General features: G+C 44.8%; 1 protein-coding gene across 3 annotated transcripts in view; it reads left to right on the top strand.

Annotated features, from left to right (window-relative positions):
- Positions 1 to 17,316, top strand: part of COL4A6 (collagen type IV alpha 6 chain) — a 338,008-nt gene that overhangs the window by 286,525 nt on the left and 34,167 nt on the right. For all 3 annotated transcript variants that reach the window (XM_024988805.2, XM_002699886.6, XM_005227897.5), the window contains 11 exons: positions 476 to 511; positions 709 to 750; positions 1,754 to 1,846; positions 3,259 to 3,312; positions 9,916 to 9,975; positions 11,029 to 11,073; positions 11,563 to 11,616; positions 12,750 to 12,819; positions 13,851 to 13,958; positions 15,038 to 15,178; positions 16,110 to 16,214. In XM_024988805.2, the coding sequence (XP_024844573.1) occupies positions 476 to 511; positions 709 to 750; positions 1,754 to 1,846; positions 3,259 to 3,312; positions 9,916 to 9,975; positions 11,029 to 11,073; positions 11,563 to 11,616; positions 12,750 to 12,819; positions 13,851 to 13,958; positions 15,038 to 15,178; positions 16,110 to 16,214 (808 nt within the window). The remainder of the gene's footprint in view (positions 1 to 475; positions 512 to 708; positions 751 to 1,753; positions 1,847 to 3,258; positions 3,313 to 9,915; positions 9,976 to 11,028; positions 11,074 to 11,562; positions 11,617 to 12,749; positions 12,820 to 13,850; positions 13,959 to 15,037; positions 15,179 to 16,109; positions 16,215 to 17,316) is intronic.

The raw sequence follows: 17,316 nt of genomic DNA, 5'->3' as shown, positions 1-17,316 counted from the left end.
CATCATCACCCACCCTCAGCACAGAAGCAACTTAAAAATCTTTCTCAACACTTCACCTTGGAGAGCTCTTCCCACATACCTATTTGCCATCACTGGTTCTAGGAAGAACATAGCCAGTTAGCTGTGTGGTACCCAGAAAGCCTCTCTCCAGTATGTGAAAACCCACCCCTGATTAGTTTGATTTACTTTCACCAAAAGTCATCATTTAAAACTGTCGGGCCTAATGGGAAGAATGACACATGAAGTCAGTACCTTAGCATGACTGTGATTATCAGGTCAACTGGGGAAATTTCAAAGGAGATTAAAAAAAAAAAAAAAAAAAGGAACTCTGGGGAGAAGGAGCTAGAATCTGCTATACCAAAACAGGGCCACACCATGCCGGTAGGGGACTTACCCTCAGTGACTCTCAACATGACTAGGTTCTTTGGGGCTGAAACTAACAAGAGTTAACTCTTTCTTTTCTCTTTTAATCCAGGGTCCTCCTGGCCCCCCTGGTTTCCCTGGTCCTGATGTAAGTATACTTTGTCTTGGGGCATTTGACTTCCTACCACTAAGTACGCTAGTTTCCCCAGAGATATTTCTTGTCTGGTTAAACATACTCTGGCTAAAAAAAAAAAAAAAAAAAAAAAAACCTGCATTCCAATTTAAGTTCCTGGAACTTATTTAGTAATTGATTTTGTTTTTCTTCCCTACATCCCTGTGCCCCAGGGGAATATGGGGTTAGGTTTCCAAGGAGAGAAAGGAGTCAAGGTAAATAGATTTTGGAACATACACTGCTTTCCATGTGCTTCCAGAAATGTCTCTAGTTGCACACGTGTGCCTGCTTGTGTTGGGGGCTTTGGCTCTTTACCTTGGAAAGTGAGCATTTCCCATCCCTCATGAGTCCTCTGGTGGGTTTCCTTGAGGGCTGCATGTGCACACATAGGCTTGTGTAGTCTTTTTCCTTCCAAATATTGTAGTCTTCCCACTTCCTACTATGAAGTGTACATGTCTGATGAATGTACTCTCTTGAAATTTATTTTATCTTCCTTCCACCTGGGTACGTCCCTACTGATTTGTATTATATTGTGCTATTTTCTCTTTCCTTTTCTCTGCTTGTCTTCTCTCCATCCTTCCTCCTTCTCTTTCTTCTCTCCCTCCATCTCCCCCTTCTCTCCTTCTTAACCCTCTCTTATCATTCCCTTTTATTTTCCTTCCCTCATTCTCCTACTAATATTTCCCTCTATAGAAACTGTAAAGTCATTTAAGAGCCTCAAGGGAGACTGGGAGCTTGCCCTCCCCTTCCTTGGTGGCTGCCTCTTGTAGACTGCACTGTTTCAGGGAGCAAATCCAGTCTTCAGTGTTCCAACACAGACTTTACTGCCTCTGCTTGTGCTCTTGGCAAAGACTGGACCAATTAGATTCTGATCACTGTTGCCAAGAGGTTGCCATTCACCTTGCTCAAACCCTTTTTTGGCTTTCTTCTAAACACCCTTTCATGCATGACCATGGAAACCGTGAACCTGCTGTTTCCTTTCATCCATCTTGCTTCCTCCCTCTGCAGTGCTGGTACAGAATGCATTTGGTCAGGCTTATAATTCTTTTCACCTCTTGGAACTGATAGTTTTGGTTCCTCATTGCTGCAAGGGTGAGAGTGAAGAAGCTAAAGTCACGGACAGTTTATTTGTGAATTATATCTGGAGGACAAACCTATCCTCAGGAGAAATGGTCTGTGTGGTGTCTGCTTTGCTTAATGTTTCGTTTGATCTTACAGGGAGATGTTGGCCTGCCTGGTCCTGCAGGACCCCCACCATCTACTGGAGAACTGGAATTCATGGGATTTCCCAAAGGGAAGAAAGGATCCAAGGTAGTGAACATTTAAGAACAAGTTAATAAGTCTTTCCCTATTAATACTAGAGTTCAACTCTAATAACCAGACTATACTAAGATAGAAGGTTCTGGGTAATGGATTTTTGTTTGGAAGTAAAGATAAATCCTTCTTTGTTCTGTCCCTTGTGAAAGTTTGATAGAGTCTGTTTTCTGCTATATGGTTATGAGTGTGTCTGGGTTTCTTAATAATCATTCAGGTGCTATTGTCTGTGTTTCAGTTATGTAGATTCAGTTATCAAGATGCTGAATAACTTAAAACAAACATTAAATAGTTGAGTTTTTTCCTCCTAACTACCAACCCTCCGTAATAGAACAATAGGGTATAATGGTTGCTCTTGAGTTATCCTCTTAAAGAAGCTAGTTGCCCTCAGAACTGGACCCTGCAAACAGGCTATACTGTTACCAAGTGGCAATAGATGCCCTACTTCACCTGATCTGAACTACCAAGGCTGAACCTGTTTAAGTGAGATATTTTATAATCTGTATTTTGATATGCGTGTAGACCTGATTGTATTTGAATGGCTGTTTCCTGTTAATCTTGGAGAAGGCAATGGCAACCCACTCCAGCACTCTTGCCTGGAAAATCCCATGGACAGAGGCGCCTAGTAGGCCGCAGTCCATGCATTCACAGAGTTGGACACAACTGAGCGACTTCCCCTTCCCTTCCCTTTCCTGTTAATCTGTGCAGATATCTTTTAGTAACCTGCATTCCATTCCTTCCTGGCGATCCCTTTAGTTTTGTGATCAATCTTGTACCTGTAGTCAAGGGAGGTGCTTAGTCCCATTTCTTTGTGGAAGCAACAGCTCTAGGCATCCTCCAGGTTTACAGGAAGTAATCATTGTTTTGGGAACAGTTTGGGAGCATATGAAAAATTCCCTGCCTTCCTAACTATTCCCAAACCTTAAGGAGCCCCTTCAGGGTACTAATTGGTAAATTAGCATATGAAAGAAAGACAGATTAGAGTATTATGCAGCACTTTCCAAACTGTAATCATTACTCTTTGCCCAAAGCCATTGATGTCTTTGCAGCCAGTAATTTGCTAGAGGAAATTGTACTTAACAGCTTCTTCCACTGGAAAGAAAACAGCTGATCATCTTTTCTGCCTCCCAATTAACCTGGGCATTTGAGATTCTGTTTTGGATAGTTTTTTTTTTTTTTTTCCCCTGCCATGGACTTTGGTCCTTTCCACACTACAAAAGGCTCCCTAAATTTAGACATCCTGGTGTAGTTACTAGTTGTGAAGCCTGGGCAATCTGCATCAGCATCTGGCATCCCAAACATGATACCCTATGATTGCCCACTGCCCAGCCCAAGTAACTCAAGGGAGCCATCTCCTTTATGTTCACTGCTGCCTGCTGCTACTCACTGAGCTTTGGTTGATTTTCCAGGGTGAACCAGGGCCTCAGGGCTTCCCAGGAGTAAGTGGTCCACCTGGTCTGCCGGTAAGTCTCCCTATTTGGTCAACATGTATTTGAGGATCTGATTGGACAACAGCTATACTAATAAAAAGCAAACAGAAATACTTGCCTCCTATGGTTATTGTAGAGAATTTAACCATCTTCATTGTTAGAAGGTGTTTAAGGACATGTTCTTGTTTTTCAAACCCATGGGGGCATTAGGTTCTTCATGTGACTTATATAGCTTAGAGGATATTATCTCAAGCTCTAGAGTTGAAACAGACCTATAGGCTTGACTTCTAATTTCACCAGTTTCTAGCTATGTGACCTTGGACAAGTTTCTTAACTTTTCTAAGCCTCAGTTTCCTAACCTACCAAAAAAGGGGGGACAATAATGGGGTGGTTATGAAGATTAAATGAGATAATATGCATGAAAAGGACTTAATAAATGCCTGGCACTTATCAATTGTTCAGTAAATGGTAATGTTAGTGATCCTATTTTCACTTTCCTAAATGCCCTTGTACCTTAGATTTTTTTACCCAACAAATACTTTTTCAGGGCCCCTATATGCCAGGCCTTCTGCTGGACTCTGAAGCTGCAACAGTAAATAACAATCAGATAGGTACCAGTCCCTGACCTTGAGGAAAGTACATTCAAAGGGCAGAGGGGTAAGGGAGAGGAGAGAATTAACAAGTAAACAAATGAATGGAGAACAAGTTCCTATCATGGTAAGTGATACATAGATGATAAAAAGAGTCAAAGTGATGGAGAGTGGATGGGGAATGGAATTGGTAACTTTGGACAGAGTGGTCAAGAAGGGCCTGTCTGAGGATGTGCTTATTATAAGGGAGCAAGTCACGTGAAAGTTTGGGAAGAGTGTTTCTGGCCAAGAGAACCACAGTGTCAAGACCCTGAGAGGAACAGCAAGAAGTAGGTGGGTGGAGAAGAGTGAGAAAGGCTAATAACCAGAAAAAGAGGCAGGAGCCAGATCATCGAGACTTTTGTAGGTCAAATGTGGCTTTTATGTTAAATGTAATGGGAAGCCATTGGAAGGCTGGGACTTGTATTTTTAAGAAGATCTGTCTTTGTGGTGGTAGGAGGTTGGGGGGGGTAATGGAAAATAGGGGCAAGGAGTGGGGGTCAGCAAACAGAGGCTACTGTGACAGTACAGGTGAGAAATGGTAGTGTCTTGGACTAGGGTGATAAAAATGGAAATGGAGAGAAGTACATGAATTCAAAACGTAAAAAGTTGAAATTTCTTGTTCTGGAACATTTCAAACATATACAAAGTGAAGAGAATGGCATAATGATCCCCCTGTGTCCCCATCACCTGGCTTCAATAATTAGCAACTCATGGCCAATCTGAAGCCAGTAACAGACATAGTACTTCACTGCAAACACCTCAGTATTTCTAAGAGATAAGGACTTTTTAAAGATATCATGATGATTTCATCATCACTAATTAATTATCAGTAATGACTTAACATTCTTATCAGAATTCATATTCATGATTGTCTCATAAATATATTTTTTAATAATTACCTTGTTCAGAATCAGAATCGAAACAAGGCCAACACACTACATTTGCTTGATATATCTATTAAACCACAAGATGAGTTCTGAAGGAGCTGATGAAATTTCCATGGATTGGGTGTCAGGGTTGGGAGGGAAATGGATAAATCAAAGATGACTAGGCCTGTCTCGGCTGGCTGGAAAAGTGAGAACAGAGGACTCCAGTGCTTCCCTGAAGTTCTTTGAAACACTTTGGGTCTCTCCTGATGGCCAGAAAACCCAGCCAGTAGAGCCAGTGGCACAGGTGGCTTTCACGATGATGGCTACTACTCCATAGAGACACAGCAGCACAGAGAACCATCTGTTTGATGGCTTTGATTTTAATCAACAGAATCTAATGATTCAGAAAGGGAAAGAATCCTGATGTTGGAGACAGGATACCTAGACTTCAGCCCCAACCCCAGGTCTGGGACTTTAAGTCTCTGAACCTTTCTGTATATATGTCACATGGCAATGGTCATCTCTCCTGTTTTGAGATCAACTCATGATGTACGTCAGGTTTCTTTTGCAAAGTATAAAGCTGTGCTGTCCAATATAATAACCACCAGCCACAAACACCTACCAGTCCCTTGAAACGTGGCCAGTCTGAAACGAGTTGTGCTGTAAGTATAAAACACACAACGTATTTCCAAACCTAGGTGTAAAGAAAATAATAGAGAGTATCTCATTTTTTAAACAATTTTTACTTCAGTGTTGAAACAATATTTATGATGTGCTGTGCTATGCTGTGCTAAGTCTCTTCAGTCCTGTCCGACTCTTTGTGACCCTGTGGACCGTAGCCCACCTGGCTCCTCTGTCTGTGGAATTCTCTAGGCAAGAATACTGGAGTGGCTTGCTGTGCCCTCCTCCAGGGGATATTCTCAACCCAGGGATGGAACCTGCATCTCTTACATCTCCTGCATTGGCAGGTAGTTTCTTTACCACTAGCGCCACCTGGGAAGCCCAATATTTATGACATATTTGATTAAATAAAACATTGTCAAATTAATGTCACCTATTTGTTTTACTTTTAAATGAAACTACTAAATAATTGAAAATAACATAGTAGCTCACATTATCTTTTCATTGGACCACACAGATATAGAGTACTTTGCAAGTGGGTTGGGGGATCAAGTCTGTACCTTTCTTTGTGAGCATTTCACATAGATTCTAGTCACACGTCATGTCTGTGATGTAAGCAAGATGGGCTGAGCTTTTATCCCTGTACTGATGAGGAAACCATGGCCTGAAGAGGTAAAGAGTCTTGTCCAGACTCTTTACCTATACAGCAAGTTATTAGCAGAACTGAGATTGAAATTCAGTTCTCTTGAATACTAGCCAGTTCCAGGCTTTTTCCGCATACCACACTGCCCCCTACAGTTCAGTTGGTTCTTGTCATGGTGGTGGTGGATTGTGTGATCTCTGCTGCTCTGCCTGCCGTTCACTGGCTCCCTCCTTCCCATCCCCTTCCCTGTTCTACCTCAGAGGAATTCCCTTCTGCAATTTCACTCCGTTCCCTTTTGCCCTGTAAAAGAAAGACAGACTGACAGCAATGAACAGTGATAAACTGCAATGCCTTTTCAAGCTCAGCATTTCCAGTGTTTCACAGTGTGACCTGACAAATAGAAACCCCAGCTGACTGTAAAGACATCCAAGCTGGAAAAATACCTTTCTTTATATGGTACAGTGTATTTTCAGAGAGTGGGAATCAAGAAACCAGAGTTCTCAGCCCACTTTGGCATGGATTCCATGTGCAACCCTGGCCAAATCCTGTAACTCCTTTGCTCCTAATATCTCTATCTGCTTAGTAGGGACATTCATAGGTACCTTCTTGCCTTCTGTCAGAAAAGTTGTAACAAGAAAGGTGGTAACGTGTTTCAGATACTCTGAACTTTTCGAAAGGAACACACTTCTCAAAGCCAGAACCCTCCCATCAGCTTTCAATTATCCACACTCACTGAGAAACGAGACAGCACTGAGGGTAGAAATCTCTAGAGAATCCGAAATGTTCCCTTCAACCGTTTGTTTTCTTTCCATTCTAGCCCAGATCTTTGCAGGAGCTGACAAGTGGCCGACCTGACTGGTCTAGACCTCTTCTCCCTTCCCCTGCCCTAACCCTAACCCTAACCCTAACCCTAACCCTAACACTAAACCCTAACCCTAACCCTAACCCTAACCCTAACCCTGCCCCTTCTGCAGTGGCCCAGCATTTCTGCTTTTGTGGCTCAGCCCCAGCTGCACACATTTCACCACACTGTCCCAGCAACACACTCACACGTAGGCCACAGGTGCTCCTGTGGAGACTCTCAGTCATTTACCTCTGTGCCCTCCAAGGTGCCAGCAAACACAGGGTAAGGCAACATGGCAGATGGGGGAGAGAGAGAAGAAAACAAAATGGTGAATCCTGAGGTGATTGTTGGGTAGAGCTGAGGCAACTACTGGGCAGGTGGGAGTTCTCCTTCAGCAGAGCCCCAGGCTTTCCAGGCATCTCAGGTAGGTCTTTCGGAGGAGTAGTCCCAACTTGACAGACTTAAGCTAGGCCCTAGGCTCTGGTGCCCTGAGTGGGCAGTAGCAGCAGTGTGACAGGATCAACTGAGGAAGACTGACTTGTCTAACCTCTCAAGTTTCACATCTCAAGTCCCCCTGCAGTGCCAAGCTGAACTGATTCCTGTAGTTTAGCCTCCCAAAAATGACCCCCAAATATGATCACTCCCTGCCCGTCCCCTGTGGCCTTAGCCCCTCTTTTCAGACTTCAGCCTCCCTCCTGCCTTCCTGCTCTGGTTGTGCAGATGGGCCTCACCCTTCTCCATGGCCCTTATGGGGGCTGGGAGAGGAGCCTGGGCAGAGGGTGACCACCCTGGCAGCCTGCCTTCTGGGCCAGCAGGTCTCTGAGGACCGAGGGCCGGAGTGTCTTTCACTCCACAGTGGGGCCTGACAGCCCCTAGTTGCAGCCTAGTGTTTGCAGCTCGCCTTTTTCTCACACCACGCTCCTCATCCTGCCGACCCCCCTCAACTCCTGGCCATGTGATTGAAGTTGAGTTTTTACAGAGCCACTAATATCCTTGAACCAAAAATACCAGGAGACCAAGACCCCTAGAGAGCAGACCTGTAAACAGCTAAGCTAGTTCTCTAATGAGGCGTTCTTGGCCATGGCTGAGAAGGGGCGTGAGAGCAGTGGGTGCAGTTCAGGTCATGACGAGCACTGACTGGGACAGGGCCGGGGCCCGGGACATCTTGCTAGAACAGCTTGTTCAGCAGGCCTTGTATGGGGCCTCCATGTGCTGGGAGACAAGCTGAGTCTACAGCCCAATATCTTGCCAAGCCATCTATGTTTTATTGGCTTTAACCCACACACACAAATTGCTTTATAATTTTTTTTCCTTTTTAAACATTTTGTGTATTTATTTTTGTTCACATTGTAGCTCAAGCTCTCAGACCCTCTCTCTGAGAAAGCAAGAGTCCAGAGGCTCCTTCTGCTTTCTGAAGAAGGACAAGGCCCCTTTGTCTTTACAACTGTGGACAAGATACGTAGGGGCTGTGAGATGGTTCCTGGACATTCTTCCCCTCACCCTTTTGAACACTTTTGTTCCCTGGGTCACTGTTCGATTTAGTTCAACAAATATGTATTAGACCACCTTGTGTGTGTTCATCCTACAGTAACATGCCTTGGAGGAGACAGAAGTGAATGTGATACAGAACTTTTGCTCATAGACTTTCATCTAGAACCCATTTTAGTGCTTGAAGAGTTTGGGGGCAGCTTGGGCTGCCATGGGCTTCCCTGCTGGTGCAGAGGGTAAGGCATCTGCCTGCAATGTGGGACACCTGGGTTCTATCCCCGGGTCGGGAAGATCCCCTGGAGAAGGGAATGGCAACCCACTCCAGTACTCTTGCCTGGAAAATTCCAGGCTGCCATAGCTTCCTGCCATAGGCCAGGGAAGGCTCCATGAAGTGTTTGACTTCAGACGCCAGTAGACACATGCCACCAGGGGGCATCATGCCTTGGTGTCCAATTTGAGCTGCAGAACTAAGATTTCAAAGACGTTTGCATTCAGTTTGACCCACAAACCATTCAAATAGAAATTCTATTCAGCGTGAGGGCTGAGCTCTTTGACTCCTAGCTGTAGATGTAGAAAAAAGAAAAGATAAGCTGGAACCAAAGCCTGCTTTGAATTGGATCCTTAACAGATATACACTCCTCACCTCAACAACCACAACGACAAGAAAAAAAACTCACATAAAAAAAAAAACAAAAAACAAAACTTGGGCCTAGAAAGGTAAGGGAGCCAAGCAACTGTACCCATGGGAATGCTGTAAGGATGAAAGAAGAAGGAAAAAACTATTCTACAAATGGGTTTGGAGCAGTGCTTTTTACAACCAGCTGAGCCAGATCACATCAAGAGGACAACAGGACGTGTGCCATAACATTTAGTGTCTTTCACAAGCTTCCTTGTGAGAAGATTTCACTGCCTTCTTTACTCTAATAGGCATAAATGTTATTTTCCAAAATCTATGCTCCAGAAAGTCCAACTTTAAACACTGACAACAAAGTAACTCAATTATGTTTGTCGTGAAATACTTTATCCACTTTAGCAATGAATTCTTCGAATATGCTTCCCCTGGACCCAGAGGGGAGGAGGTGCTCTCATTCACTCTGCTTTTGGGATTTCTGCTTGTCCCTGGAAGATCCTCAAGTCATGTCCATGCCTGCATGCCCTCACCTCCTGTGAGCAGGGCAGGAGAGGTTGGTGACCATCTTGCAGTCCCTCTGGGAATGTTCCTAAGGCCTGCAAGGTTCTAGACCATGCCTAGATAGAAATGAGCTTCCCAGGTGCCTCAGTGGTAAGGAATCCACCTGTCAATGCAGGAGACCTGGGTTCAATCCCTGGGTCAGGAAGATCGCCTGGAGGAGAAAATGACAACCCACTCCAGTATTCTAGGCCTGGAGAATTCCATGGACAGAGAAACCTGGCGAGCTACAGTCCGTGGGGTCACAAAGAGACGGACATGACTGAGTGACTAACACTTTCACTTTGGATGGAGCCAGGAGACCTATGAGGAAATCAATGTTATAACTTGTGGTTTCTTTTTTCCTTTAGGGATTTGGAATTGCTGGAGAAAAAGGAGAAAAGGGAATTCCTGGTTTGCCAGGACCTAGGGTATGAATATGGAATATTGCTTGCCTGGATCTGTGAAGTCAGCTGGTCCATTTTCTTTCTTGTTTGCATCTTTCTATTATATAACCTGATGGACTCCTAAGCTTCTCTTATTTCTCTTTCTAAACCCTCAGGCAGGTCCCTAAGTCCTCTTCCTCTTCTCTGCCACATTCCCTTGACTTAGTGGTTCCCTTGAATAAGGAATGATGTACCTTCTACACCAGGGGCTCCTCAGCACATTTACTCTTTTTTTGTCCTCACATATAATCATCTTCTGGGCTAAAGAATGATGTGAATGTTTTCTTACTTTCATTCCATCCTATCCTGGGAGGGGGAAATTTGCAGGAAGGCAAGAGAGAGGCGCAAGTGCAATTTTTATAGAACAGAAACCAGCCTGGGAAGTTCTAGAACATAGTGAATTTGAAGTCAATAGTTTCCAATAATAATCTCACTTCAAGTGGAGAACTAACTGTTAGCCTCTCTGATTTCTAGCTTCAGGCACTTGGGTCTTAGCTTGTAAACAACTGGCCAACCTTCACCTTAAAGAAGCAACATTTCAGAGAATTAATTCATTGTGTTTTTAGCTTGGTCATGAAGCTTGTTAAGAGTCTTGAGTATTCAGCAATGTTCATCCATTAGGCTGCCATTTCTTTCTCCACTATCCTCTACTCCCTTGTCTTGAAAACATATAATCACCAACAAAGAATACATTTGGGGTGAGAGACAAGAGGCCCTCCCACAATCTATTTAAAAATCTCTTGACTTGGAACTAATGCAGACTAAGTATAATACCACCCAGCCCTTCTACCAAATTCCACCTACTACTTAAAATGTTTCCATTTATTTAGCTCTTTAAAAATTCCCTGTGCCTCTATTCAGCCTGATGGATTAGTGCATAGAAAGAAGTCATTAAGCCAAGTCTAGGAACATTCTCTTACCTGATTTTTAGGGGCTGCTAAATCCTGAACTCAGTTGGAGAGCTTTGTTATGTAAGTCTAGTGGCTTTGTCTACTGTGGGCTATTAATCTTTCTAAGGTACCTCTATTCTCTTTACAGGGTCCCATGGGTTTAGAAGGAGTCCAAGGCCCTCCGGGGAGTCAGGTATTTTGGCTAATATCATTAAAGTCTCGGTGTATAAAATCCTGACCAAAAGGCCCTCCTACTTTATTTAACATGACCATCCATCCAAAGGGAAACACCGCTTATAATGCAAATTGTCTACCTCTATTTGGTTGATAGAATCTCAGCTACTCACTTCTTTTGTTTTTACCCAAGAAGATGAGTGTGCAGCAAATTCGGTACCATAATGCAGTCATACTTCTTTAACATGATATCAGGGCCTAGCCATGCCAGCCTGCTTATATTCATCTCTAGCCTTGTGGTCTTTGTACCCACTAACATGCAGTTTGGCTACCTAGCACCATATTGCTTCCTGGAATATTTCATTGCTTTCAGAGTCAGGTACAATCTATGCATGTTCTGGAATGCAAGCCAAAAATCCCTGTGCCTTTTGTCCTGGCCTAATCCAAAAACCAACCTCTCTTATGCACTTAGACACTAAATTTAGTTGTAACTATGTTTCTTTCACAGGGCAGGAAGGGGTCTTCAGGTTTCCCCGGGCTTAATGGATTCCCAGGAATTAAGGTAATGCTGGTGGGAAGTGAAAATCCAGGATTGGGAAGATGGAAGGGTAAGGAATTAGTATAAATGCTATTTTGTCTATTTGGGCTGCTGTAACAAAATATCACAGACTGGGTGGCTTATAAACAAGAGGAATTTATTATTCATAGCTCTGGAGGCTGGAAATCTGACATCAGAGTGCCAGTATGGTTGAGTTCTGGTGGGAGCTCTGCCCTCGTGACCTAGTCACCTCCCAAAGGCCTCACCACCTAATATTATCACCTTGGGCATTCGGTTTTCAACATGAATTTTCAGGGGACACAAACATTTAGATCATAGCAAATGCCTACATAATGAGATGGAGTATTTTTTAGTGTTTTGATATTTTAGATGTCACCCTTTTTACCCCAAATGCATGCAAGCTACTTTGAACACACAAAGCTGATGATCATTCCTTAGAGACGACTTGATCAGTGATAAACTAAAGAGTGGCGGTCAGGGTGTGAGAGCATATCCATCCCTACAAGGAGAAATATTCTATTCTTGATATCATTTAGAATCAGCAACTTTGGGGTTTTGTTATCATTCTTAAATTCTTTCAGACAATGCACCCCCCTTATTGCCTGAACCTGGGGCAAGGGGCTCCTGCCACCCCGCCCTGGATATGCCACTCTATCTGATTCTGGTACCTGAGTCCCTCTTTTGAGAAAAGTAGGACTCTTTTAACTTCCTCAGCTTGATGTCATCCAATAACAAGGGCAGTGACAGTAGCAGTTTCAAGCCTGCCGAACATGGGAAAGAAAGTTAAAACTCTATCCCCTCCTCAGAACCTCTTGAATATAGCCATATTGTTTCTTCCTGCAATATGTTTCCCAGGTCCAGAAGCAGATTGTCCTGGAGTCAGGTTACAACATAAATCAGGACCCCTTGTCCTCAACAGATTTGCAGTTGAGTGTCAGGCCTCCAGCCTGCCTTGTGTCACCTTCATCTTAAATTTATTGGACTTTGAAATTAACCTATGGACAATTTGGCCCTCAAAAATAAGAGGTTACAGAAGGAGGAATCTTTCATTGTCTTGGGGAATGGTTTTGAGGGAACATAACCTTAGGTGATGAGGTCACAGAAATATTTGTGTTTAATGGATTTAATCTTTGCAGGGTGAAAAAGGTGGCATTGGCCTGCCAGGCCCAGATATTTTCATCGATACAGATGGTGCTGTGATCTCAGGTGCAACTTTTCATTGAGTTGAGTGGGAAAAAACAGAAAGTTGAATTCTATATCCCCTGTAATTATTTAAAGGATACTGTGTCAGCCATTGGATTGCTGCTAAACCCAACGCCCACAAGGGCCATTCATGGATCCTGAAGTTGGGGAATAAATTGAACTCCAGTGTTTTAGGCAAACAAGCCAATCCCCATTAATCCGTGTTTGTGTTAGGTCGCCAATCTGGGATTTGCATTGGCCTGGGTCTCAATTAGCTAAAAATGGTCCTCCTAGTGATGCTTAGGAAAGGATTCATATCCTCTCAGCTAGGGTAACTTCAGCCTGATGCAATGGGACACACAGAGTCTCATGTATGTGATCCCATGCATGCTTGAGCTTAACAATTTCACAGGAAGTGGGAAAGTATCTTTAGCTAGGGGAACAAGTGGTCAACAATGCTCAGTAGTATGACACTTTGGAAGTTTGTCTTTACCTCTCCTTGTTGTAGTTACTATATGCGTCCAGTTCTTCCTTTTGGCTTCTCCAGAGATCCAGATGCTCAACCAAAGGCTTCTGCTATAGTACCTATCCACTTGGATCTCCTAACTAATCCCTCTCCTCACATCCTCTCAGGCCCATGCCCTGTCTGGTAAACTCATTAAAGCTGAGGTGTTGGTAGTTGACAGTGGCTTCCTGTGTTCCACGACCAAGAAACCTGTGCAAACTTGAAGGGTACACCTCAACACCTTAACCCAAATGGTAGACGTCCGAGACATGACAGAAGATTACTAGTGGTAGGAGAAACTTCCTAGTACTTATCAGATCTTACCATCGAAGGCAAGCTCTAACCAGTCCAGTTCTGAACACTAGGAGAGCCTTAGCTCAAATAGGCCCATCATCGCATGAGCACATTAGCATCTGGGAGACCTGTGAAGGGCAAGAAAGGCACTTCCAACGTGAGAACATCTCCTTGCAACTCTTTTGAGGCATTTTGTAACATTTGTGGGCCTCCTTTGGTTTGCTTACTGCTTTTTTTTTTTTCTTTGCAATGCCAGGTTATCCTGGAGACCCTGGTATGCCAGGCCTCCCAGGCCTTAAAGGAGATGAAGGCATACAGGGCCTACCTGGCCCTCCTGGCGCCCCTGGATTACCAGCTTTACCAGGTGAAACAAACCAACCCACCAACTCCACAGATTTGTCCTCTATCCACTCTGGCACTCAGCATCCCCTGCTATACCTCTGGTCTGGGGACTTAGTTAACCAAAGTCAAAAGAAAGGTAGACCTAGTCAGTAAGCTCCCCACTGTGAGTGCAAGGCCAAATGTACATAAGAAAAGGGCCTGGGTAAGCAGCATTCCTTTGGCCTCAGTAATGTACCATGGATAGGCCATCAGTGAGGCCTAGACCATCAGTGAGGAGGCCTGGCTTAGACTGCCGAGGCCCTGTCACTCTTCTGTGGGTGTGCCATTGCAGCTGATGCTGGCCAGAGGGAGCTAACAAAAGCCTAGAGGAAAGTTTGTACCCAGACCTTCACTGTGTGCTTAACCCAGGCAGTAAATGGCCCCGGGATCCTGTGGATGACGCCCTTGAAACAGTCATTGGAGGCACACGCCCATATGTCACTCTATTAGCAGTAAAAAGAGAAAGGGCATAACAGAGTCTGGGAGGCACTGATATCCCAAATACAAAGCCAGACATTACTTTTAAAAACAGCAGTCTCTAAATTCCTCAGAGATGGGCCTCTGTAAGGATATCTATGCTTTTAAAACAGCCCACAAGGGACTTCTTGGCAGTCCAGTGGTTAAGACTCCATGCTTCCAATGCAGGGGGCACAGGTTTGATCCCTGGTTGGGTAACTAAGATCCCACATGCCACATGGCACAGCCAAAAAATAAAAATTAAAAAAAAAAAATAAAACAGCCCCTTGGAGGAGGTACAGCTGATCCTAGCACCAAGGTGGAAAAAATCTAGAAATGGGGGGCTGGAGTCCCAGTTTTCTCTCTCATGTTTGCTACTGAGAAGTTCTAGGCCCTTGACCATGTTTCTGTACATCTTTGGGCCTCTGTTTCCCAGGAGGTTAAGCTAGATGATTCCTAGGGACCCTTTTAACTTAGCTGCAGGAGAGGGGCAAATGCTTTCCCAAACTCTTCCTTGGAGTTAGTGTCTAACATATGGCACCAATTGCACTCCCCTGAAGAGGAGGCTGATGTGATTAACATTTTTGTATGGGCTTATCCTTCCAGGTGGCCCCGGTGCTCTGGGGCCCCAGGGAGCTCTAGGCCTGAAGGGGGAACGAGGAAACACTGGCCGGACCACAACGGGGGCAGCTGGTCTCCCTGGCAGAGATGGTTTGCCAGGCCTGCCAGGCCTACCAGGCCCACCTGGTAAGTTGTTTCTCCCTTTGGTCTTGAGATTCGCGTGTGATCCAGACTGTAGAACAGTCCTGATTTTTGAGGGAGGGAGCATTTCACAGGTTAGGGACCACAGCAATCAGAGTGTTCATCAAGGAAGACGAGCAAGGGCCATCTCAGTGACCAGACACTCCCTAATGCCTTCCGACTTCTGTAGTCATTTCATTTCACCCCTCACTGTTCTCAACCTCTAAGCCTGTGGACTGGTAGCTCTCAAAGGAGCAGAATTGGCTCTTTTAAGCTTTCTCTGGTCCTCAGGGCTGAAAGCTCGAGAAATTAGAAACCAACCCTGGATCTTCATGTCTCTGTGTGCTCAGTCGTGTCCAACTGTTTGCAACCCCATGGACTGGGGCCCACCAGGCTCCTCTGTTCATGGGATTTCCCAGGCAAGAATACCGGAGTGGGTTGTCATTTCCTCCTCCAGGGGATCTTCATAGATGGCTGCTGAAAGCCTCCACAGGGCTTATTCTTCTTAGATCATCTACCTGAGGATGAGACTCTAGATTCTAAGAAAAAAGGCTAGAAATACACCCTGCATGTTTCTTTGTAACCTACATCCCCTGACCGCTGCAGCTCGCCCCCGTCTCCTCTTTTGTCCTAAGAGGACTTCCTGGGATAGACACAGGGGTGTCTGAGTTGCTGAAGCTGCCTTGCTTATCTCCACATCCCCACTATCTAGTCCAGTGCCTGACCATAGTGAATGTCCTGTAACTAGTAAAAGTAGAGTGAATTGAGCCAATAGAGTTGGGAAATTGCTACAGACTTTGGGTCCCTGTCTTGGGTTTTTTGGGGGGAGGGTATCTCTGTTTTGATAATTGATGCTCCAGGATTCTTGATGACTGAGCTGCTGTGCATGAGCCCAGGTTCTTGAGTTGCCAAGCTTTTATGTTCCTTCTTCCTGAAGGTGCAGCATCTGAGACGGGAACCCTACAGAGCACAGAACCGGGATCGCCGGGACTCCGAGGGGAACGAGGTCCAAAAGGACACCCAGGCCTCAAAGGAATTAAAGGTGATCTTTGTCTGCTTAGGTTTCTTTGTTCCCCAAACTCCTTGGAGAAGGCCCCCTGGGAAGGAGCCAACCAACAGCCTTGGGAACCCGAACAGGAGCAACCTTGGATCTTGATGTGATTATAAGATTGTCGAAAGTGCTATGTTTGGAGCTCGAAGACTGAGGCTGGCGATTGAGGTTGCACAGGACAAAGTGGCCCCCAGGCCATTCTTCCTGCCCCTCCACCTGTAGAAGCTATTCTGCATATCCTGTAACCCCTCTCTGTTTGCAAGGCCAAGGCAGGAAGTCACTTATCATTACCTTCAGCCTGCAGGAAAGGTCAAGACCTGAACCTCTGAAAAAGCCAGCTGGCTCCAGGAAAACAACTCCAATCCCCACTGATGCCGAAGGACTGACTGATTGTCCCAGCCTTCAGCTGTCCTGCGTACTCCATCTTCCTGCTGTCTTTTGGTCATTCCTCTGTTTCATACTCTAAGGGGCAGATGCTAAAGTGTAAATAAATCAATTTATAATAGTTACAGCCCAGGGCAAGGTGGAAGAAGAGGTGAAAGTGCCAACAGTTGCTGAAGAGAGGTTTGGAGATGACCTGGGGGGTTCAGGTACCAAGATCTCTTCTCAAAGGAATTTATAGCTCTCCTCAGCCTCAGAGAGGTTTTCACTCACTCCCCTCCTGTCTCATTGCCCTATCATAAAATGGCACTACCTAAGTATAGGAGCTCATTCAGACATTTTTGAAAGCTCCATCTCTACTTTTTAGACACAGGGAAGACTGCTGGGGGCAAAGGATAGTAAATTGCAAGTCTTGACCTAGGGTGCCAGTTTTGTTTTCCCTGACTCACTGCAGAGCTACTGTGCTTCTTGATACCATTCTCATACTTAAAAACAGGGCCAATTCTAATGCCTCTCCTTCTATATTCCCATGGTGCCAGAAGGTTTTCTTTCTCTCTCTAAGTCTGGAACGATGATAGTAATTCTCAACTGATTCACTAGACATGAGAATCACCATGGGGAGATGGCTACAGATTAGATTCTTGGATCTGGCCACCTGAGAGTCTGATTGATTAGTCCTGGGGTGAGGCCCAGCAAGCTGTCTTGTAAACAA

Source organism: Bos taurus, chromosome X, assembly GCF_002263795.3.
Source record: "Bos taurus isolate L1 Dominette 01449 registration number 42190680 breed Hereford chromosome X, ARS-UCD2.0, whole genome shotgun sequence".
In the NCBI taxonomy this organism is placed as follows: Eukaryota; Metazoa; Chordata; class Mammalia; order Artiodactyla; family Bovidae; genus Bos; species Bos taurus.
Note: the sequence above shows the minus strand (reverse complement) of the source record. Positions and strands in the feature narration are given on the sequence as shown.